The 24,010-nt window shown below is 39.8% G+C and overlaps 1 protein-coding gene across 1 annotated transcript in view; it reads left to right on the plus strand.

Moving 5' to 3' along the window:
• The window catches only part of LOC134535853 (glucose dehydrogenase [FAD, quinone]-like), a 38,601-nt gene extending 24,030 nt beyond the window's left edge, over positions 1-14,571 (plus strand). The window contains exons 4-6 of the mRNA XM_063375188.1: positions 9,949-10,277; positions 11,777-12,218; positions 13,000-14,571. Coding sequence (XP_063231258.1) covers positions 9,949-10,277; positions 11,777-12,218; positions 13,000-13,815 — 1,587 coding nt within the window. The 3' untranslated portion in view covers positions 13,816-14,571. The remainder of the gene's footprint in view (positions 1-9,948; positions 10,278-11,776; positions 12,219-12,999) is intronic.
• Positions 14,572-24,010: the final 9,439 nt, after the last annotated feature.

Consider the following 24,010-nt stretch of genomic DNA (forward strand, 5'->3'; position numbering starts at 1 on the left):
TTTTTGCCTTTTTTAGTTGATGGAGCTTCCAAATGTGCTTCCTTATTCGATGATGCATCCAAAATGTGCTGCCTTTTCGTTGGCGGTGCTTCCAAATGTGCTGCCTTTTCGTTGTTCGTGCTTCCAAATGTGCTGCCTTTTCGTTGTCGGTGCTTCCAAATGTGCTGCCTTTTCGTTGTCGGTGCTTCCAAATGTGCTCCCTTCACGTTGTCGGTGCTTCCAAATGTGCTGCTTTTCGTTGTCGGTGCTTCCAAATGTGCTGCCTTTTCGTTGTCGGTGCTTCCAAATGTGCTGCCTTTTCGTAGTCGGTGCTTCCAAATGTGCTGCCTTTACGTTGTCGGTGCTTCCAAATGTGCTGCCTTTACGTTGTCTGTGCTTCCAAATGTGCTGCCTTTTCGTTGTCGGTGCTTCCAAATGTGCTGCCTTTTCGTTGTCGGTGCTTCCAAATGTGCTGCCTTTACGTTGTCGGTGCTTCCAAATGTGCTGCCTTTACGTTGTCGGTGCTTCCAAATGTGCTGCCTTTACGTTGTCGGTGCTTCCAAATGTGCTGCCTTTACGTTGTCGGTGCTTCCAAATGTGCTGCCTTTACGTTGTCGGTGCTTCCAAATGTGCTGCCTTTTCGATGACGGTGCTTGCAAATGTGCTGCCTTTTTGTAGTCGGTGCTTCCAAATGTGCTGCCATTTCGTTGTCGGTGCTTCCAAATGTGCTGCCTTTTCGTTGTCGGTGCTTCCAAATGTGCTGCCTTTTCGTAGTCGGTGCTTCCAAATGTGCTGCCTATTCGTTGTCGGTGCTTCCTAATGTGCTGCCTTTACGTTGTCGGTGCTTCCAAATGTGCTGCCTTTTCGTTGTCGGTGCTTCCAAATGTGCTGCCTTTTCGTTGTCGGTGCTTCCAAATGTGCTGCCTTTACGTTGTCGGTGCTTCCAAATGTGCTGCCTTTTCGTTGTCGGTGCTTCCAAATGTGCTGCCTTTTCGTTGTCGGTGCTTCCAAATGTGCTGCCTTTACGTTGTCGGTGCTTCCAAATGTGCTGCCTTTACGTTGTCGGTGCTTCCAAATGTGCTGCCTTTTCGTTGTCGGTGCTTCCAAATGTGCTGCCTTTTCGTTGTCGGTGCTTCCAAATGTGCTGCCTTTACGTTGTCGGTGCTTCCAAATGTGCTGCCTTTTCGTTGTCGGTGCTTCCAAATGTGCTGCCTTTTCGTTGATGGTCCTTCTATTTTTAATGTTGTTTTGACTCTAGTATTATTGTAAATGGTTCTTGATTTGACTAGCGTATTGTTCCATACGGTGCATGTATATATAAGCGAGCTCTAGACAACAGGATGCTTAGTTTGTTACTGACGTCGTCGGTGTAAGGATCACCTAGATTATTTCTTCTGGTGCATAAGTCGCGTAATTACCTGTTCTTGAGACCTCGATGGCATCTTTACCGTCTTTAACGTCGAACTCGGAGGTTGTACCATCGTCTACGGGAACCTTGACGACAGCTATGATGGAGAAGGTGCAGATCCCGTTGGCAACGACGGCGTCAACATTGGAGGAGATTTCAACAGATGTGATACCACCAGCAGAAGATAGCTTAATGACTACTGAGCTGGATGTTCAGGGAAACTCGGCGAACGCTGGTTCACCATCAATGGAGACTTCAATGGATGCCGAATCGACAACAACTAACGAACATCGGTGCTGTTACTGCAACAAGATTTTCTCAAACAACAGCAATGCTCGACGACATGAGAATAGAGAATGTGCCAAGATCCTATATCGTAAAATGTTTGTTTGTGAGAAATGTCATAAGCAGTTTGCCAGAAAAGATAATATGAAAACGCACATGAAGGCATGCAAAGGTCCTGCTGTGCGGCAGAAAGTAAAGGTTTCGTCACAACAACGATGCGTCGATGTGCATAAGAGTATGCCTGGAGATGGTACTACTGTTGCAACGCCTGTATCTGGATCGGGTCTGAAAGGATCGTCTTCATCACCACGGTATCCTTGCAGCTACTGTGATACGTCGTTCGCATTTTCCCATGATGCACGAAGACATGAGCGGAGCAAATGCACGAAGAATCCATCTCGCATGAAGTTTCGATGTGATGAGTGCCTTAAATGGTTTACTCGAATTGACAGTTTGCGACATCATGCGAAAAAATGTAAAGGTGGAGTCTGTGCTCCTACTGCTGAACTACCTGCCGACATTTCGACTCCTCGCTTTAGATTGGAGACACGAAAGCGTACAAGCAAGAAAACCGATGCCCAGCAACCGATTGTTATGACGTCTGAACATGGAACTAAACCTAAGACTGTGTTCGGAGCATTACAAGTGAACGATAATGGCTTCTACTTGGCGCAGTCTGCATTTCGTGGAACGTTGAAAGACTACTATTATCTAAATACGTTCGGTGAGTCAAAGGACATTTGTAATTTTCTTGATGATATCAGACAGAAGATAATCAATCAGCTTACTGATGATGTAGCAACAAACGGACCTTTGAAATATATCTTGTGGTTGGACTGTATATATGGAAAGCCATATCCGTTCGATGACAAAGTGAAGAAGTGTGCATTCAAGACATCGGCTGCAGTAATTTACAGTTCTAACGATGTGAAGCAAACTGTTAAATACGGTATCCAGAAACTCTGTCAAGAAGAGGTGGACTATGTCTGTAAAGGTTCTGGCTGGACTCTGTCTAGTATAAACCGATTGGAGCTAAGAATTAGTCATTTCACACCGCTGCGGAACTAAATGATTATAAGATTGCTGGCTTTCGTAAGTGATCCTGTAGTAGAATATATATTATGTAATGAAAGTATTTTTTAAAAGAACTTGATGTGTTTTTATTCTCTCAAACCTGTCGCTTTTGTGGTATTTTTTAAAATTAAAGTTGTTTGGTATCGTTCAGGGGTCGAACCAAGGACGGGAATCGATCTAATCAATCATTACTTTAATGCCAATTTATTTAATGAATTTTGAACTTTTTCCCGCTTTTCTAGCTAAATAATTATGGATTTTCAAGATGGCGGCCAAATGACAAGATGGCGGGTGACACAGCAATAATAAATGATTACTGCACTCTAGCGGATAAGAATTAAACTAACATGGCGTCAGCGCACTCTCGCCGACGATAACAAGATGATGATGGCTACCAGCAGACGAAGACAAGATGGCGGACATGACATCATACTAGTTGACCTTGTTATTGGTGGTGGTAGGTTAGTCTGTAGGTGACTTCCGTGGTGGAAGGATCGGTCGCCATTTTTATTTTTTTTCGCCCTCACCGGGTTCGAACCGAGGACTTCGAGCTCCGTGACGTTAACGTATGTTTTTTAAATATTTTTTATTAAAATTTTATTAATTGAATTTTTTATAAATTTTAAAAAATTTTCTATTTCATTAAAATTGGATAGTAAATTTAAAGATGGCGGGCGTAACGGAAACTGCAGCGGTGACGTCATAATCCTATAAATGGCTTAACGTTGGCTTGAGTTAAGGATGCTTAAGCCAGTTTTAGGAATTTTCAGCCGCTGGGATTTTTAAGGAATAAAACGGGAAATTTTCCCTCGAAACGGGAATTTTTCCCTCGAAAACGGGGAATTTTTTCTTAAAACGGGAAATTTTGAGTCATTTTGAGTCAATTTTGAGGAATTTTGAGGAATTTTTGCCGCCGTGACGTCACAATCCAAGATGGCGGACTCCGACACCACCACCACGCGCCTGGCGCCTGGGCCAGGTCCGTCATTCACATACTACTGACACAGTATTATTAGTCTGGTATAGTTAATGGCGATTCAAATCTAACGGTATTTTAACGCACAAGAAAGTTCGATCGACCATCACTCTAAGGAGAAAATGGACGTTTAAATCTCATTTTGACTTAAATTATGAACGTGGTAGTAATGATTGCTCACACCCTCCCTGACTTCATACCTCCATGTTCTAAACAAAAACCACCACCAATAGCCCCCCCCCCCCCCCCCCCCGAAGACAGCGTTTACAAAAACGTGTTTTTTTTTTTTTTTGGATAACGGCAACTGACCATAAATTGCTACAAATCGGCGACACAACACGCTGACAATGTGAAACTGTTTTACTAGGGCAAAAGTAGTGGAAAATAGCTGAAAAAATTTGGAAACTGTACGAAACAGATTTTAAATCGAGCGGTCTCTGAACTTTTCCCGTGACAGTCCACTGATTTGCAATTGTTTTAACAGTTGTATGTTACGTGTATGAAAGAACTAAACTTTATATCGTTTTTTTTACACATTTTATGTTTTTAAATTTAGAAAAGTTAAACTAAAATCAAACGATGCTAGAATAATACAGGCCTTAAACCTTTTTTTAATGCGATCGAAACCTAGCAGTTCAAAAACAATTATATTTGAAGCGTAGCAACAGCGCAAACTGTTTTCATTTCTTATATTGCTCTTATATTTTACTTTTAATGAATGTGCTAGTTAACTGCAGTCCTAATATCATTTAATTATAAATTTATCTATTGCAACTTTTTGAGTGGAAGAATTCATTTCAAGTTCTCATTTACTCACTTTCTGTGCATCCATGGAGTTTAGTCTAGTTCTGGGGCTAGTTCCGAAAGTTTCCCGGATGTGCAGGATGTGAAATATGGCTATGCATTAAGGGTAGAAGTCTATCTTCATAATCATCCCTTTCCCCCTTTCTAAAGTTATCCCTTACCCCTCCAAGCCCTTATAAACGTCCACAGTTAATAGCTTTTCTGAGTCCACAAATTTTCTTGCTTGATTAAAGAATAAATATTGCTTTGTTGAGGGAGAGGATAATTTATACAGTTTTCAGTTTCTAAAATACATTTTACTTGATAATTTACCATCATGAACAGTATTACAGCAGTAATTTTGTTTTCATAAATAAATTGTCAAGCAACGAGTACAGTATTTTTGTATAAATTTTATATTTTGAAAATCCAACATTTATAATTTTTTTGTGATATGTGAAATATTTTTTTTCCTTACCACGTCTAGTTAAGTACTTGTATATTAATATTTTTAAATACTTTGATCTTAATTCCCGTAAGATTAAGAGCCTAAACATAATGGTAAAATTAAATTTTTTATACCAAATGAATGACTTTATGTTTGGCAATGAGCATTTTTCACAACTTATTATAATCAGTCATTGCTGGGTATAAATCTTTAAACAATCTTTTGAAAAATTCTATGTTCCTTTAAAATATAGGTAAAAACTAATGTTCGTTAGTTAAACATTTTATATAACTACATAAAAAAATAGATCAAGAGTCTGAAAACTTATTTATGTATAAAATTTGTATAAATCACGTTTTATCAGTTAAATCAACTAAGTTATTTGTACAACCAACTTAAAATTAAAATATTCCTTTGAATGTAATAAACTATCCAGTAAATTTTAGTTATGTAGGTAATTGTAAATATACTTAATAAGTGCGTGTGAATTACTCATTTTGGAAACCTTTAAATTTATCACACAAAAAGGGCACGTCATCAAAACGCCGTTTAAACAATAATCATGAACCCATCGATTAGCATTATCACTTTACGTACAAATATTTTTACCAACACTGAGATACAAAGCAAAACCTTTGTGATATCAGTAATTGTAAGAAATCCGTGGGATGGTTCCTTATGCAATATTAAAGTTTCAGTGAATATTCGTCTGAGGCTTTGCTTTCCCCTCAAATGCCAGTGACACTCAATGTATTTCATAGGATGTGTTTTCGCAGCTTTCACTTTCAGTGACCATGAAATTTTATTATAATTTAAATTAAATTTCTCGAAAAAAGAACCCATTGATATGTTGCTAAACATGTATTTCCAAGGAAAGAACGAAGGACCATAATAGTTGTACCTTCTTTAAGACACTTTACTGGCTGGTGGACCTAGGGCCCGGGTTCGATTCCCGGCCAGGGTGGCAATTTTTTTGAACCTTCTCTCTATGTCAGTACTGGGTGTTTGTGATGTCCCTTTCACAATCATCCCGGTAGACCACCGCAGAATCATCATTCCTTGTCAAGCATAGGGACGTCACGAATGTCATCACCGTGGCTTTGTCTATTCTCACGTCATCCAGTAATGGGTAAAAAAAACGCATCACCATCAAGACACTTAAAACAAATTTAGATATTAAAACGTACTTAATTGTTTGGATAAAAATAAGATTTAAAAGATAGCTACAATAACACGCATTTCAATAAAAAAGTTATAAGAAAATAAACGATGTTTTTTTAGGCCTAAATCTTCGTCTTCAAACAAGCACTGTTAAAAGCCACGAATGCTTTGAAACATTATATTGTAAAATGTTCATTTTATCTTAAATTCTTTGATAAATATCACTTGCGCATACTTTTAGTATTATCTTGAGGCCACACAGCCATTAAATATATTTGTCCTCAATTCTATCCTTTCGCTATACCTGTGTTTATTACCCCACCATATCTTAGCTGTTACTACTTATTTAGCCTAATGGATTACATGATTTGGTCTTCATTATCCGTAATTCTCGTATAACATCCTTTATGGTAAACAATATTTTTCGTTCTCTTTCAAACCAATGCCCTAAAATGCTTATATGTTTGCTGGCGTAATAATTTGAGTGCATGTGCTACTGAAGTTTCTGTTGCAGAAATAATTTTCTAATTTTATTTGTCGAAGTTGCAGACGCCATCCATCCAGTACACTTTACTTTACACTTACATTGCGTCTCTTCCCCTCTCAGTTCTATCAACTGTGGAAGTTTAACTTCTTTCACTATGGTCATGCGTAAACTGTAATTTTTTTTTGTAAATGGAACAGAAATATTGATGTAAAATAGCAGATTTCTTTTAGTTTGTACTTTTACATGAACAATAAAAAAACTGCATCTTTTCAAAATTGTGTTCTCAGTTATACTGTGTTCGAATTCTTACTCTGGCATTTATGCTTTGTGTTGTCCCAGTACCTCCAATAATTAAAGTTAATTGTAAACCGTTCCTTGAATAGTTTTCCAGCATTAACTGCGCACATAATAAGCATGATACAACAAAACAATATCAAATTTTTTAATAATCGATTATATTTTCTGTTTTAAAAAAAATATATGCTTAAATGAAACATCAATTAACGTATAAGATAATACGCCAATTTTCTTAAGAAATGCTAAGTATTATCTCGAAAAACGCTTGAAAATATGCAATATCCATAGACATGTTTTGCACAAAGTTACAGTATATATATATATATTTTTTTTTTTTTGCAGTATTACGAACTACTTCTTGGCGACTGGTTTCTGTTGTGTGGTAAATGACGAGAGAGCACACGCGATTCCCTTTTATTATTTATCGTAATCCATCAGGAATGACTGAGCAGGTTGGTTCTGCGTTGATCTGCCAAAGAAGGATGTCAGCGTGTAACACAACACCTTCGTCTATGTTCTGGAAGGAACCATTTTTCAAGCAAGTGCCTTTTTCTTTTTGAAACGCTATTCACTCGGGAGCACAACATGCGAAGGCGATTTGAACCGGTCACGCACATTTACTTACGTGATAAACGTCGACAAGGCCTATTTCTTTCGCATCGCCTTACACGCAAGCAACTAATTATTACATCTGCATATGCGGGCAGCTTCAACATTCGCGGCCAAATCGCCCACGTCACCACCATGCCCGTGATTACGTCTTGTCCAGAAGTAAAAATAAATATATATGGTGGCCTTGTTTCAAACTGAACATTGGACCCTCAAGGTATACGTCCCGTTCCAGATATCATTTTTATCATTATTTTCATGTTTAACACGTTTTAAAGTGTAGACTTTCTATGTGGCCGAAATTCAAAGAAATAAAAAAAAACTATAACAGTGCATACTTTTTTTTTTTATAATTAGCTGGTAAAGTTGAATTTTTGAACATTTTTGTGCAGCATTGATGTGAACTAAACGAAAAAAATTCAGAATTTATGGGCTTACCGCGTAGTGTGGTGAAAAATTCTTTTCAAAAATATTAATTTAGTTTTATTTAGCCTTTAAAATTATGAGAAAAAAATTCTAATGATTTTAAAAGGCCAGGTAAAATTAAATAAATTATTTGAAAGAAACTCATCTTCTACAAATAAACAGCCAGTATAATAGGATTTAAACTTACAAACATCCAGTTGTATTGTTCATTTCATTTTCGCTATCCATACGGCACCAAAACGTTAGAAATGCAACTTTGTCAGCTAATCATGCAAAAGGAGTGCGATGTATACATTTTTTTTTTTAATTTAGTGGAAGTTAAGCTACTCAGAAAGTCGGTACAGAGTACAATGTAGGTACAGTGTAGAACGCAAATAAAAAAAGAATGACCTGTGACGGTAAATAAGCCCATAAGCTCGACAACCGGGAAGTCTTGACCACTTGAACAAACGACCGTTCTTAATATTTGTAGAAACTGCGCCGTGTTTAGATTTACGAGCTGTGTGTTTCGTTCTAAACAAATACAGAAACTAACACGTGGATGAAAAAAAAACGTGTTTATTTAATAATTTTTTTTTTAAAGTATTGTTGGTTAAAAAAATATTCTTTTGCAGTAGCTTCTGGGTTTAGCCGTGTCCTTGGAGAATAATTCTCCGACGTTTCGGTCGACATTGCAGTCAGCCATCATCAGGGAGCAGTTACCAGCAGGATGATGGCGACTGCAACGTCGACCGAAACGTCGGTAAAATATTCGCAAAGGACGCGGCCACAACCCAAAAGCCAAGCTACTTCAGACAATGGCCGTGAAAGCCTACGAACATAGTTAATATTCTTTTGGGTTCATGCTCAAGGGAATCGATGTCAGCGCGCGCGCGCGCGAGTGTGTGTGTGTGTGGCGGTACATCGCCAACACATCTGTCGCCCTAGGCCCACCACGCGCTATCAGCAGGTGCTGTCCCGTCGGTGTGTGTACACCCCTGGGCCAGAATGCAGCGTACCCTCCAGGAGTACTGTTAGCCCGGATGCCAAGGGGATTATCACCCCTCCTCCGCGCTGGCTAGCTGGCTGGCGAGGAGGAAAGAAGAGACAGTTCCAGTCTGTCTCTTAGCACGAGTAGGCTGTTGTGCGCTGTAGGCAAATGTAAATTTGTTAGCGCACTCGACGGCGCAAATAAAGTGTGCAACAGTAGACCTATTGTTAGGGACCGGAAAAATTCGCGGGTTCAATGACCTCTAGGATGAACTTTATAGTACACCCGGGCAAAAGTCACCCTCTCATTGGCTGCTGTCTTGTGAAGGTGTAGCGGCCTGTGATTCGACACAGCTTGGGTTGAGTGTTTCTCACAGGCCCAGAGTCATCGAGGTGAGTTGTGATCCAATAGCAGAGGCAGCACTGAGGTATAACTATATGAATTTTAGGCTGTCGTGAAATTAATCCGCAAATTTTTCCGGTCTCTACCTATTGTTTATTCTAGCGTGGCCTACCTGCCCCTTCCGAATTATCAGTAGCCTCCCGGCTGCAGTGTGAATTCACGGATATCCGTGGGTAAGTTGTGCCCGGTGTGAAGGTGTGACCTTTGAATATATATACTGTATAGAAGTCGCGAGTGGATAGGATTTACTCTACGTTTTTTCAGGAGCGTATGATGAGCAGCTTTGGGAACTTCACCGCTGCAGGGCGCTGCAGTAACGTCCTGAATAGTTTTAGGTTGTTATTTACACATTAGAGCGCAGCACTGTCGCCCGCTGTCATTCCCCGCACCCCACACCAATCATTCACTGCAGCTCAAGGTCGTTCAACGGGAGGGGGAAGGGTTGTTTGAAGAGTTCGACACTTGTCCACTAGGGACCACCACAAGTCGATGCCCTAGAGATGGTGGCGATTGCGGCGGTGAATTAACCAACTACCTCAAACCATATTAGAAATTTTAACCTGGGCTGGCGACTTCTATACAGTATATATATTCAAAGGTGTGACGGAGCGGAAGTGAAGGTTGTCGGTTGTCGGCGCGGCAGGTCCTGGGCGGCTGCAGCGTGCTAAACGGGATGATGTACCTGCGCGGCCACCCCAAGGACTACGACTACTGGGCGGCGGCGGGCAACCCCGGGTGGGGCTACCGCGACGTGCTGCCCTACTTCCTCAAGTCGGAGGACAACCGCGAGCTCGGGGAGGTGGACGCAGCATTCCACGGCTCCGGGGGCCCGCTGACGGTGCAGCGCTTCCCCGACCGCCCCGCCATGGCCGACCACATCCTGCAGGCTGGCCGCGAGCTGGGCTACGGCGTCAGCCGCGACCTCAACGGCGCCAACTTCACGGGCTTCGCCATCGCGCAGGCCAAGAACAGGTCAGCGGCGTCCTACGCCACGACGACTGCATCGCAGTCAACACTTGGTCCGGATCCCATGCTCTGTGCCGTCCCAGGCAGGGATGTCGGAACAGGGGGGGGGGGGGGGGCGAGAGTAGCATTTCGCCCCCCTCCTTTTCCCAGAATAAATGTTTGGTCCTAGTAGTATTTTTCTCAACCAGTAGTTACAAACGTTGCATTGGTGATCACATTGATTAGAAAATCAAATTTATTATTGTCAATATACTGTAAAATGATTGCAAATTCCTAGATGGTATTTTATTTAAATTGTACTACATCAACTGTCAGAAAAGTATTTAATACATACTACGTCATCAAATTCTTGGAATGGTATATTTAATATTTTGGTTCGGAAACTCATTAAATAGCACAATTTTGCATATTTCATTCCTAATTTTTCCTGGAGGAGGGCCCCCGGACCCCCCGCTCTAGGACTGAGGTAAGTGTGATACATCTTTTCGCCTCCTACTCATGAAAACGTTCCGACGTCCCTGCCCAGGATATTCAATAGCTTAACCTTTCCCTGAATAGCTTTCAGTATTTACAGCGCGCGTAACATGCATCAAGTCAAACTGTTGAATATTCGACTATCCTTTCCGTGGTTTTCAAAAAAAATTAAAGCTTTCATTAAATACTCGGTATTTTATATGCAACCACAGCCGTATTTTGTGCAAAGTTACAGTATATTAATTGTAGTGTTACAAACTATATCTTAGCACCTGTTCAAAATCTCCATGCCAGACTCATTTTGGTCACCATTATCTGATACTAAGATCAAAAATTTGCAAACAGATTAAACAAGAATTATGTACAAAATTAAAACAGCACTGACGCTGCTAGATTTGTCGCCGCACCCACTTTTAATTCATTGCTGTCAAGAAGAATAAAAATTAAATTTTATTTTCATTCCATTTCCTTAAATCGTAAATAGAAATAAATGTGTTCAGAAACTAATCTGAAAGTTTCATTTGTTTACACAGTTGTATTTACCAACTAAAATTTTAAAACTAATTTACAATATTCTAGTAGAAAGTAACTTTTACTTTAACAAAGTAAGAATCATAAAAGACTTGTAGGTATGCAAGTTCATACCTACATAAAATTTTCGAATTAAGTAAAGCCTTACGATGTTTCTATGTTCCACCGCTACCTGATGATATTACAGAGTTTAAACACAGAATTGGAGAGACTTTTGCTTCCGTAACTCCGGATTTTAGCAACCAAACTGTGGGAAGAATCGGACTATAGGTTGTATGTGTGTCGTAATTCTTAAGGTTGACATATTGGACATTTATAAGAAAAAAATATCTACGTTAGTTTACCTTCAATTTGAATTTTCATTTTTTTTAAAAATGGTTCAAATTAAACTGTTAAAATATAAATTGAATCTGGAGAGTCGGATCTTGAATGGTCTGTGCCAAGCAACACATGTACTTGTAGCAAGTGTGGGAGTAACGGAACGCTCGCGTGGTGCCTAGGAACGGGTCGCGGGTGAGCAGCGCTAGAGCCTTCCTGCGACCCGCCAGGGGCCGGCCCAACCTGGATGTGATGCTCAACTCCACCGTGACGCGGGTGCTCATCGACGAGAAGACGAAGCAGGCCAGAGGGGTGGAGTTCGTGCTCAACGGCCAGAAGAGGTCGGTGCGCGTCAGCAAGGAGGTGATAGTGGCCGGCGGCGCCGTCAACTCGCCGCAGATCCTGCTGCTGTCGGGCGTGGGCGACAAGCAGCACCTGGCCGAGGTGGGTGTGCCGCTCAGGCACCACCTGCCGGGCGTCGGCAAGAACCTCATGAACCACGTGGCCTTCTTCGTCAGCTTCCTGGCGCGCAACGAGACGTCGCGCTACGACCTGGACTGGGCGGCGGCTACTGAGTACCTGCTCAAGAGGAGCGGGCCCATGTCCAGCACCGGACTGTCGCAGGTAACACAATGCCATCACCCTATACATTCCCCTGAACATGAGTCATCTAATCATCTAATGTCCAGCACCGGACTGTCGCAGGTAACACACCGCCATTACCCTATACATTCCCTGAACATGAGTCATCTAATCATCTAATGTCCAGCACCGGACTGTCGCAGTTAACACTCCGCCATTACCCTATAAATTCCCCTGAACATGAGTCAGCTAGTGTCCAGCACCAGACTGTCGCAGGTAACACACCACCATTACCCTATACATTCCCCTGAACATGAGTCAGCTAATGTCCAGCACCGATTGTCGCAGTTAACACACCGCCATTACCCTAGACTTGGAGGTGAATATCCCCTAAACATGAGTGAGCTAATGTCCTGCATTGGACTGTCGCACCACAGTGGTTGCTCTTCTCAAGGTAGCCCTAATATCTACTAGTATTTAACTATGAAAATTTGTATATTTATTAAACAATATTTCTTTCTTAATCAATCCATTTTTCATTAACTTTCATATAAATTTATACGATATTTTTTAGTTAAAATAGAAAACATAGTATTTTATGAAAATTTTTCTTGACAGAAGTCTTATCCTTTCTAAAATATAACGGACACGAGACGGAATAGCGGAAAAAAAAGAAGACAGGGACTAGCTTCCTGCCATGTTTAAAATTTCAATAAATCTTTCTTCTAGATACGAAATGATATTAAATTCAATACTATGAGACAAATACTTAATAATGTAGCTGGACGCGTGAGAAGTTGCCAACGCTGTCTTCGCGGCGCAGGTGACGGCGAAGCTGAGCACCAAGTACGCCGACCCGTCGGGCGACGACCCCGACCTGCAGATGTTCTTCGCCGGCTACCTTGCGGGCTGCGCCAAGACGGGCGAGGTGGGCGCGCGCATGGACGACGGCCCGCGCTCTGTCAGCATCTCACCCGTCGTGCTGCACCCCAAGAGCCGCGGGCGCATCTCGCTCCGCTCCGCCGACCCGCTGGCCCCGCCGCTCATCCGCGCCAACTACCTCACGCACCGCGACGACGTGAACACGCTGGTCGAAGGGGTGAAGATCGCCGTGAGGCTGGGCGCAACCAGGGCGCTCGCGAGGTACGGCCTGGAGCTGGACCGGAGCGCGCCGCCGGGATGCGACATGCCCTTCGGCAGCGACGCCTTCTGGGAGTGCGCCGTGCGGCAGTTCACCGGGCCCGAGAACCACCAGGCCGGCACCTGCAAGATGGGGCCCGACTCGGACCCCGACGCCGTCGTCGACTCCTCTCTCAGGGTGCGCGGCGTCAAGGGCCTGCGCGTCATGGACGCGTCCGTGATGCCGGCGCTGGTGTCGGCCAACACGGCCGCCACCATCATGATGATCGCGGAGAAGGGCGCGGACATGGTGAAGGAGGTGTGGAAGCAGGGGTCTGTGACCTCGAGGGCCGGTTGGGCGGGTCACTGGCCGGGGGGCCGCGACCACGGGTGGCCGGGGAAGCCCGCGGCGGCCGGCTGGTCGGCGCCGGGCTGGCGCAGGAATTCCCCCGGCGCCAACAGGCTGAGGGACGTGGCGGCGAGCTCCGGCAACCCGGGCTGGAACTCCTGGACGGGCTGACGTCACCGAGGGCTCGGCCCACGAGCACACCATGCGCCTAGAGGACTCTTGCACCTGTCTGGGAACTCCCTTGCGGGACTTGGGCTTGGCCACTGTGTTTTGTGGTCTTCACAGCACGAATCAAACCGTCAGTCAAGTCTGGCATGCACCAACAAAACATTTACTATATTGAATTGTTTCTTTTTAAACACGAAACAACAACGCAAAACAGGTAACATGGTGGTCTGAAGAAAGTTTAGAAACATTTAAAAATCAAAAACCTTTTTTGCTGTGTCCATATTTAAGAGAAAAAAAATTATTTTGAGATTTAGATCGCACATTTATGGCATTATATATTTCATGACATTTCATACTTAAAAAGGTTACTATCAAAATAGTATTAATGGTGAAAAATGTAAAGTAAAATAGAGAACTCTATTTTTGTAAAGTTAATATATATAATCAAAAATGTAAACATGCATTCATTGCGATGTATTATTTATTATGGAAAATAAATTATATAGGTATGTACATATTTATATTTTTACTGGTTGTTACATAGTTTATTCTAAAAAAAAATTTTTTTGCTCTATTAATTCTTTGGCCAGATTATATCCAAACACTATCTACGGGTACTAACTACCAAAAGTTACGTAGAAAGAAAAAATTCTAATTATTTTTTTGTATATTTTTTTTTAATATTTCACGGCAGTAAAGCGTAACAGTCCGTATGATCCCTTGTCTCAATGATAGTATGTCTCATAAAATAAATATTTTTAAAATGGAAGCTAAATGTTTCGATGATTTTTGTGTATCAATTGTTATTAGAAACTTATCCAAAGTATTATAACTTTGAAGAATGAATATTTATACATTTAACATGCTTAACTCTTAACTTGTACAATACACGAATCTTGTGAATGTTTTGCGAAAAATACTAACACAGTAAAATGTAATTTCTTAGTATAACTAAAAAGAAATATGTTTTACTGAAACACAATATTACCTTAATCGGTACTTGCGATTGCAAATGCGTCACGCTTATGTTCCGAAGAGTTTTGGTTTGATTCAAACCCCGTATTCAACTCAAAATTAGTAGAAATTATTTGGTTAATCAAGTGGTTTTTAAACCCCAATTTTAACTTTGAGGTAGGTACGTGTATGACTGAGTGACGTAAAACACTATTGATTTAAAAACTTTATAACTGAGAATTCAGTTAATTTAAATAAGGAAGGAGAAGCGATTAATTTAAAGAAGTAAAGGTGAAATGATAAAGATCAAAATGAAAAATTTTGGTTACATAATTTATACATAAATAAACATACATTCTGAAAAATTTTCGTCCTTCTGTCTATATGAGAAATCATGATACACATATCTCATAACATTACAAATACGAAAATGGAATGGTAATATTTGCAACCCCCCTCCCCCTTCCTTTTCCAGGTAATGTGGTCGCCAAAGGAAGAGCACAAATATTTGTGCTTTTACATATACGTTTAATACTGTGCTGATGTGTGACATCTTTGCTCTCTGTGTACGGCATTTGTTGGGAGTAATTTCATGAATGCGACTGAATTCATGGAACGGAATGTGTAACAAGCACGGTGTTGCCATCTGTGGCGGATGGCGTGAAACAAAGTTAGTGAATATAAAAAAATATGGGAGGTATATAAATAAAACTCTCTTTCGAAGATTATGTCCAAAGCCGGGATTTAGTTTTTTTTGCAAGTTTCATTCCTTTTTATCGGAGCCGTTTCATTATATAGTTTAACATGTTGCTCTGGAAATAAAATGATTCGATAGTCGACGTAGCTGCTCCGGCAGCGAATTCTAGCGGCGGGTGCGGAAACTATGTGTAACTCGCGTTCATAAATGTATTTCAAAACACAATTTCCGTATATTTATCAAGCTAGGCATTTTTTTTAAAAGACGTCTACTTTAAATTTAGTTATGAGTTTAGAATTATAAGTGCATATGTAACCAGGGTTAGATGTTTTACATCACTGACTGGTACTAAAAGACTGGTTCACATTTTTTTTTCAATTAATTAAAATGTCCAATGATACACATAACTTACTAATGAAACTATCATTTTATTTGGCTAGATTTTAGGAATATGTTTAAATTATTGCACTAGACACTGTTTTTAAGCTAACGTGGATCAGAACGCTTACCGTAAAAGCCAAATCATTGATTTGGTTTAATAAAGAATATATATACTGTAGATAATGATTTTTTTTTCTCATTTTACAAACATTTTATTTTAGAGCCTGCAAACATTAAAATCTCAGGTGAGTACGGCAAGGTAAGTATACAGGTAGTTAATAAATTACACGTGCAAGCTATGTGTATGCTTGTATTTATAGCTAGAGTTGTTACCATGTACCTATAGTGATAAAAACGGAATCATTTTTATGTGGAATGACATATTGGCACAGTACACAACAAACAGCACCAATACCAACAAATAATCTATAACCATTAGGATACTAAAAACATGCACTCGAATTATTAAAATTCAGCACGGATATATGTGTCTACACGATATCTCAAGACTTACGGGATGTTTCGAAAACCTTCCACAATAATCACGGACACTCCCGTCATCTTGCACCGTAGTTGCCTATTACTTATTATGTTAAAATATATTATTAAACTTTTCCGTTGTCCTCTCTAATCGATTTGCAAAAGAATAACAACACATGCGTCTCACCATCGTCTTTATATATACCCTTCTGATCTGGAACATATCCCCGCCACAACAGGATAATAGAACATTCGATAATGTTCCAAATTATTCTGGACTTACGTTTATAGTTTCTAGAACATTCTAGAACGTTTCGAAAGTTCCAGAATAGGAAGTCCTTTTGATGGTCCAAATCGTGTGGAACATTCCAGAAAATTTTTGAACGTTCTGGAAGTCTTTATTACATTCTAAAACATTCTACAACATTCTCCGTTATTTTAGAACATTATGTAAACTTCTATAACATTCCAGAACATTCCTTCCGGTCGCGGCCACCTCGGTACTCGATTCCCAACTGCTTGACTGACTTCCCCATAAGAAGTCCATTGTTGTAAATCCCTCTTTTGACACCCATATCTTTCAACCCAATCCCTGCAGTTCCCAACCGAAATCTTCTTCATACATTTTTGGAAGTGTATTCCATAGGGACGAACTGGGGTCAGTGCCACTGATTACACGAATAAAACAACTGTTCAGATTAATTTTTAAGTAAAGTTTTATAGTAATTTATTTTATGTATTTGGCACGATATAATTAAATGGTATTATCGTTCTCAGAAGGCTATAGGGTTGGAAACATGATCGCCGTACTAACGAGAACATTCTATAGACTCGGAGATTTTAATGTTTATTTTTAGTAAAGTTTAAGTTATTTTATGGTACTAGTTTTAAGTATTATTTTATATTTAATTTTCCATGGGCAGCATATATATATATACACTTGGGAATGCCTAAATAAGTGCGAAAAAGTGGAGGACTGGAACTATTTTCTTTGGTCCGCGACAGTGGCGCGCTACGGCGGGCAGGCCGCGGACAGGTGGAGAGTCGTCACTCTTGGCTCGGGCGATAGCGAAGCAAGAGCTCGCGTAAAAAAAAAAAAAAAAAAAAAAAAAAAAAAAAAAAAAAAAAAGTCATGCAAAATATTAACATGTCGTGTGCAAGTCCGTGTGTGCTGTACGTTTAACCGGGTGTTTAACGCAAGGATGGTGCTTACCGAAAAGTGTCGCCGTGAAACTTTTAAAGACGTAATTTATTTTTTCCGCAAAATGCAAGGCGCGGTGTAAAATTTTACTTGAATTGGTGAGCGGGCTGCAGTTCGTAAATATTGTGGGCAGCAAGTTCCCGATACACAGCAAGCGAGGTGTTTCAACTGCTACGAGGAACGTCTTGTGTAGCGGCCAGGCAACACGGGTGCTTGGAACCTGCAGTAGTAAAATTGCGTGTCTCAATTTTACGCCCATACGCATCGCGGGCGTGCCGGCCAGCGATTTGTCATGTGAGTACCCAGCTGGTAGAACTTTAGTGACGGCGATTTCAAGAAATAATTTTACGTGGTGCACGGGTTTTAACGATCACCGGTCTGTCAGTACATTCGGAAACATTGCCGCAAACTTTCGTGTAACTGTGAATTTTTCGCAAGTTACAAATTTTTTTTAAATTATGTTTAATTATTTTTTTGTATTTAGGCTGCCCCAACGATACTTGATTTTTAGTTGGAACATTTAAAACGAATAGTAGGAAAAATACGTCATATATAACTATTGTAAATAAATGTATATATTTATAAAAACTTTCAATCAAAATTTAGGCTATACATGTATTTAGTAAATGTAAAAAAAGTTTTAATTTATATATAGTTGTATTTTAAAATGTTATATATATTAATACAGACAGGTTGAGAACTTGAATACCTATGTTCTGCGGTATTTTCTTTAGTATGCCGAAGCGAACAAAACGTAAAACCACCAATAAATTATAATTTAAAATTTTTATTTGTGGCATTAGAGCTATTACGATTGCTAGGTCCTTCTTAAATATGCTGTTGTTTAAGGATCACGATCTTAAAATATGGGCAGCAGTCCAGATATGTGTGGAGTTTAGTTAAGAACATTTTTTAATGAATTTCTTTTACGATGTTTGAGCCTCCGCGGATAAATAAGACTGCTTCTGGTAAGACGTCGGGACTGTCCCTATCTGTTGTCCCAACGGGGGATAGTGACAGAACAAACGTGAGTCGATCAACGTTGCGAAAATATTAGTGGATTGAGATGGAAAATCATTGAAGATATGCAGAGAATTTTACATAAGTACAGTCGATTAGTTAGAGTATTAAAATCAGCACTGTATTTGATGATGGCCAATGAGTTTAAAGTTGCAATTTAAACCAACGAAATGGCATATATTTAATATGAGAATTTATATATACATTTTTAATAGGGGTTAATTATGAACTGCACTTTTAAAATTTTTCACTTTCAATTTAAGAAGAACGCTTGTTACAAATTGTCCGGGGATATTCGTAAAATTACGGCTATCTTCGTGAATTTACGGACACTGATTTTACTAACTTTGGACATGAACCCAAAATTATATTTTGGTTGTATCAACACAAAATTCATAAACTGGTTAATTCTACAGCAAGAAAGATCTTATTTTGTCCGCGTGCATGTTTACCCTTGTTTAGGACGAAACATACAACTCGGAAGTCGAAGATCCAGTCACTTGAAATTACGAAGAACTCATCGTTTGAGATAAATTCTTCGTTCAAAAGTCAGCAAATTTACTGTAATTACTAACAGTTATTATGCAGTAAAGGATATGTTTTGACAGTGTGATATGCTTTCATAATCTTCATCCATATGTGTTACATCTCTTATGTTATTGGTTCTGATAGGTGAAACGAGTTTTTAACACATTTAAGTAAGCCAATGACCAAAATATTATCGTAAAATGAAAGGTTCGTGATTCTGTCATAAAAATACTACGTCAGGTAACAAATGTTTGTTCAATAATCAAAACATTTAAATGAAGATAAAGTGATTGCAAACTATTTCGGTGCACAAAATTCTTGCGAATAATCATTATCTCTAACCAAACCGTTCTTCGAATCATTCTTGCAATTAATGATGTGAGTATATACCTTTTCCCGAAATGTCGTAACTGTTGTAACATTGAAATCCTATGGTTTTCAACCACGCTGTAGTCGTTGTGTCGTTCAAATCATCCTGTTAAAGTTCTTTTTTTTGTTTCTTTTATCGCTGTGTTGTCTGCTAAGTTGTTGTTTTTCTGTGTTGATTGTTCCGGTTGCGACTGTCTTGTCGTTGTCCAGCCTACTCTGTTCTTGTGTGCTGGCGTTATTTCTGACCAAAATCCTTTAATGGGGTTCTCTTTGTTTTCTAGACACATAACATTAGACATCAGCTAATATTGGTTCGTTTTCTGTCAGTTCATGTGTTCATATTTGTCGTCTATTCTTGAGTATTTGTGTCTAATATCATAGCTTTTAGTGTACGGTTTGGTTGAAGTAATTTTACGTATGCGACGGAAGCAAAGAACTGAAATATGTAACAGACGGCGTTTCTATCTATGATGTATGGTGTGAACCAAAGTTCACAAAGACAAAGAGAGACTTTATAATACTAACTGGTTAGTGAATTTTAACAAAGTGAGCAGTATTCATACCTTGTGGATAATCAGGTCCAAAGCCGGGGTTTAGTATTTATTTCAAGTATTTTCGGTTTTTATTATGGCAGTTTCATTATATAGTTTAAAGTTTCTGTCTGCGGATTTTTTAGTCGACGTAGCTGCTCCGGTGATAGGTGCGGAAAATACGCGTGGTTCGCGTTCATGAATTTAGTAGAAAGCACATTTTGCGTATACAGTACACTCCCGATTATCCGCGAAAATAAGTGGCAGGGCCACCGCGGATAGTGAAAATCGCGGATAATCCACAAACGAGCCGAAAATGGGAACCAAAAAAGGAAACATTAATTTTAACTTAAAAATCTAAACGTTTATGTACAGTTAAAGTTTCAGTTAATAGTAAAAAAAAATTTAAATGATGCTAAAATTGTAGTATTTGACTGAATAACTAACATTTCAGTAATGTAAACATAAAAGTGCTCAACCATACGACTAGAACCAAAGTGCGACAGAGACAAAAATAGCAACGCATGCCAGCCTACTGCGTGAGTTCTGAGAAGGCCTGTGGCGTTTTACTGTATACTGTACACAATACACTCGTCAGTAGAGTTAAAATTTTCTCACTTGTAATAAACTACAGATTTACATATGTGCTGCATTTTTTTCGTAGCATGCGTGGATGATCCGCACCGCGGATCATCCGCCCGCGGATAATAGGGAGTTTACTGTATCTATCACGTTCGGCATTATTTGAAAGAATTTAAATTTAAATTTTGTGTCGGAGTTTCATGTTATATAAGTCTTATTTGCAGCGTGAAAACACACGAATTTGTTCGTTGCCGAGTTTAGGTGTTGCACTTCACTGGCGAACACTAAAAAACTCGCTCACGTGTTATTTTTATATCTCTCATTGTCAACCAGCTTAAAACAAGTATAGTGCCTTATGTCCGACACATTATGTTTAACAAACCATTGCATGATAATTTTTTTTTACGATGGAGACGATACGTTGATGTGGTTAAATAACGTGAGCGGAAATTATGACCGTATAGCTCGGGAACGCATCCGAAAATGCTGCGTGATTGCGCGAGGATTTGCGCTGGCGCATTCGGGTCCCTCATTATCACCGGGCAGAACTATAGTCATTAATTTGGTTCTCCGTGTAGCCCGCCCCGTGCGTCGCGTTACGGCAATCGCTCGCCGTTTCGCTTCCTCGCGCATTCGGGTTCGCGCGCGAAAGAGAGAGAGAGAGAGTAAAAGGTAGCGCCACTGGAAGCGGGCGAGAATCACAAGGCACGGGAGGACACTATTAATTTGCGCCGATGACTAACTCGACATTCGGCGCGCTCTCGCGCTATCGAACCGTGCGCGCTTCTGAATTATTCACGTTCACGTGGTTAACACGAAAATTGCATCCGCGCCGGGGGGGAAAAAAAATTCTAGAGCGTATGCGAACAAACAATAAATTATAGTTCAATCAATAAATTATGCGTCCTTTAATAGCAAACGCAAACAAGTAAACTAGAGTTGAATTTTACACCATCTGAACGTGTTCAGCTGATAATGCATTGTAGTTTTTTTTTAAATACTAATTTAAATTTTACCCTGATATTCTGAAGCTTTAAAAAAAATTGTTGTCCATTAACGGCACACAAATAATGGTACTGTGTTAATTTGGCACTGTCAGAGAATCAAAAATTTATTATTCCAGTAAAGATCTAAACCAATATAAGATGACTGTTAAATTACTTGCGGAAGTAATTTTGAATGATTTACTGAATATAATCGCTTTTGATGAATACGTCGTGCCATATCTGCTGTATGGAACTACCTGTGTCAAATTTAGCATTTTAAAAATACTACTTATTATTTATTTAAGTGGTGAAAATTGATGATAATGGAGGAAATTAATGCCACAGTAAATTATTTATATTATGCTTACAAAATATTAAACAATAGTCTTAAATAATGACTAAAACCGGTTATACTTAAACTATTTAAAGACTAAATTTCCAAAGGAAAATTGAGACTGCGGCTTTGTGCCCGTCTGGCCTTTTAATTATTATTAGTTTTATTATAAGTTATAGTAAGTTTTTTTAAAATTATATTCAGTTAGTCTAATTTATTATATATATATTCAGATTTACTTTGTTTGAAGTTTAAAAGACGTTGCTGTGTTAGCGTAAGGAGTCTGGGTGAGTTCGACGGTAGTGGGGTTTGCAGTTTCTAGAAACGACGCCCGAGAAAAGTGAGCGCGGTCGTCGCCAGTGGAAGAAACGTGTGACGTCACGGAGAGAGTGAAGTTGATGGAGCGTTGGGCGAGACTAAGGACCATATAACAAGGAGGGATATATAGAAGTGCGACTCTTACAGTGTAAACTGAAACCATGTTTTGTAGCTAGGCAAGTAATATATTATGAAATCAACCATATATCAATGGCGGCTTCAGGATGACTTTTCGGGAGGGGCTATCGCACAAAGAAAGGTCGTAGTTGCAAAAAATGAAAGTGGTCAGATTGTGGCCTTGGAATATTATCTACAAATTACAGGTTTCAAATGCAGATCCTTAGTAGCTCCATGCAAATTTTGATGAGAAAAAAGTTTGACATATGAAATTAAATATTTAAGTTAACATAAATAAACACTTATCAATAAAATTGGTCTCGGGAGGGGCTATCGCCCGCACCGCCCCAGTTCTGGAGCCGCGCTTGCCATCTATTGAGTCTGGACCAAAACTACTTCAAAAACTAGGTTTCAGTCTAGGCAATTAAGGCGGTATCCCAAGACGTTCGGGCCAGTTAGCGGATAAGCACTGCCTTGTTAGAATACAACCGTAAACTTACTTGCGGGCCGTATTCCTGTACGTGTCCAAACCGAATCCCAGTAAGGAAACAAATCGGGAACAGTTTGAATGAACGGTGGCCTGCGTGAGGTAGAAACATGTTCCTACACATTCTAGCATACTTTTAGTATTTTTACGGCAAATATACTAGAGATATCAGCAGTAGGCCTACAGCACAAAAAAAAATCACCACTTTTATAATGTTATCAAGTTCTTTTAAATTTGCGATTATTTATTGTTATGACCATTGAAGTGTGTCAAATGTATCCCAGGATAGTTTCGTTTTAAAATTGTTTCATTTGGCACCCCAAACCGTTTGGTACGTGATCCGATGTTTACAAAATTGAATATATATAGGAGTTAATGGCACCAGACGCGGGCCCGCCATCTGGACGAAACAAACGGGAAAAAAAAAATGAGGACTGCACATGCGCGGAGTTTGGGAAACAGGTCGGTCAATGGCTGGGACACAAGAACCCGTTCCTTAAATATGTATATATATATATGGGAGTGGCTGTGTCATGAACACGGCCGTGTGTTGTATGTTAATACGTGTGCGTAACAGGTAATATTTTCCATACAAATATAAACTACAATATTTTATGTATGTTATAATCATGTTTGAAAACACTAATAAGTCCTTCAGGTGTCCATGTTTTTTTATTTGAACATATATATATTCACTGCAACTATTTTACATTAATGTATTACCTATACATGCAATCGATAGATCTTGAATATTGCTGACGATCGAAACCCAAACGAACGTAGTAGCTTCGCCGAGTCAACAGTTATACTAAATGGAAAACTCGAAATGCAGCAGAATGACCTCAAAATGGCGGCGCTTTCCACTCCACCGCACGCGATGTCACAGTCCTCACTTAGCGTAACGAATTCTTTGATCCTTTAGCTATCCAGTGGTGTAATTATATTTTGGATGGAGATGATAGATATGTAGGTGCAACTCCAAGCTGTATCACCAGATTTTGTTATCAATTGTTTTTTTTTTAATTGCCTCCCACTATGGAAGCAATTTTAAAGACGTATTCACGTTAAAAGACTAGCCGTGTCCCATCATGCACTAGAAATATGGTTGGGGTACAGTTATAGCATTCTAAACAACGGAGGAATTATTACGTGTTTTTGGAGTACCCGGCCTTCAAAACTCTCCCCATGCTGAGGATCGCCAGTGCAATGTTTCT

Source organism: Bacillus rossius, chromosome 10 (genome assembly GCF_032445375.1).
Source record: "Bacillus rossius redtenbacheri isolate Brsri chromosome 10, Brsri_v3, whole genome shotgun sequence".
Lineage (NCBI taxonomy): Eukaryota > Metazoa > Arthropoda > Insecta > Phasmatodea > Bacillidae > Bacillus > Bacillus rossius.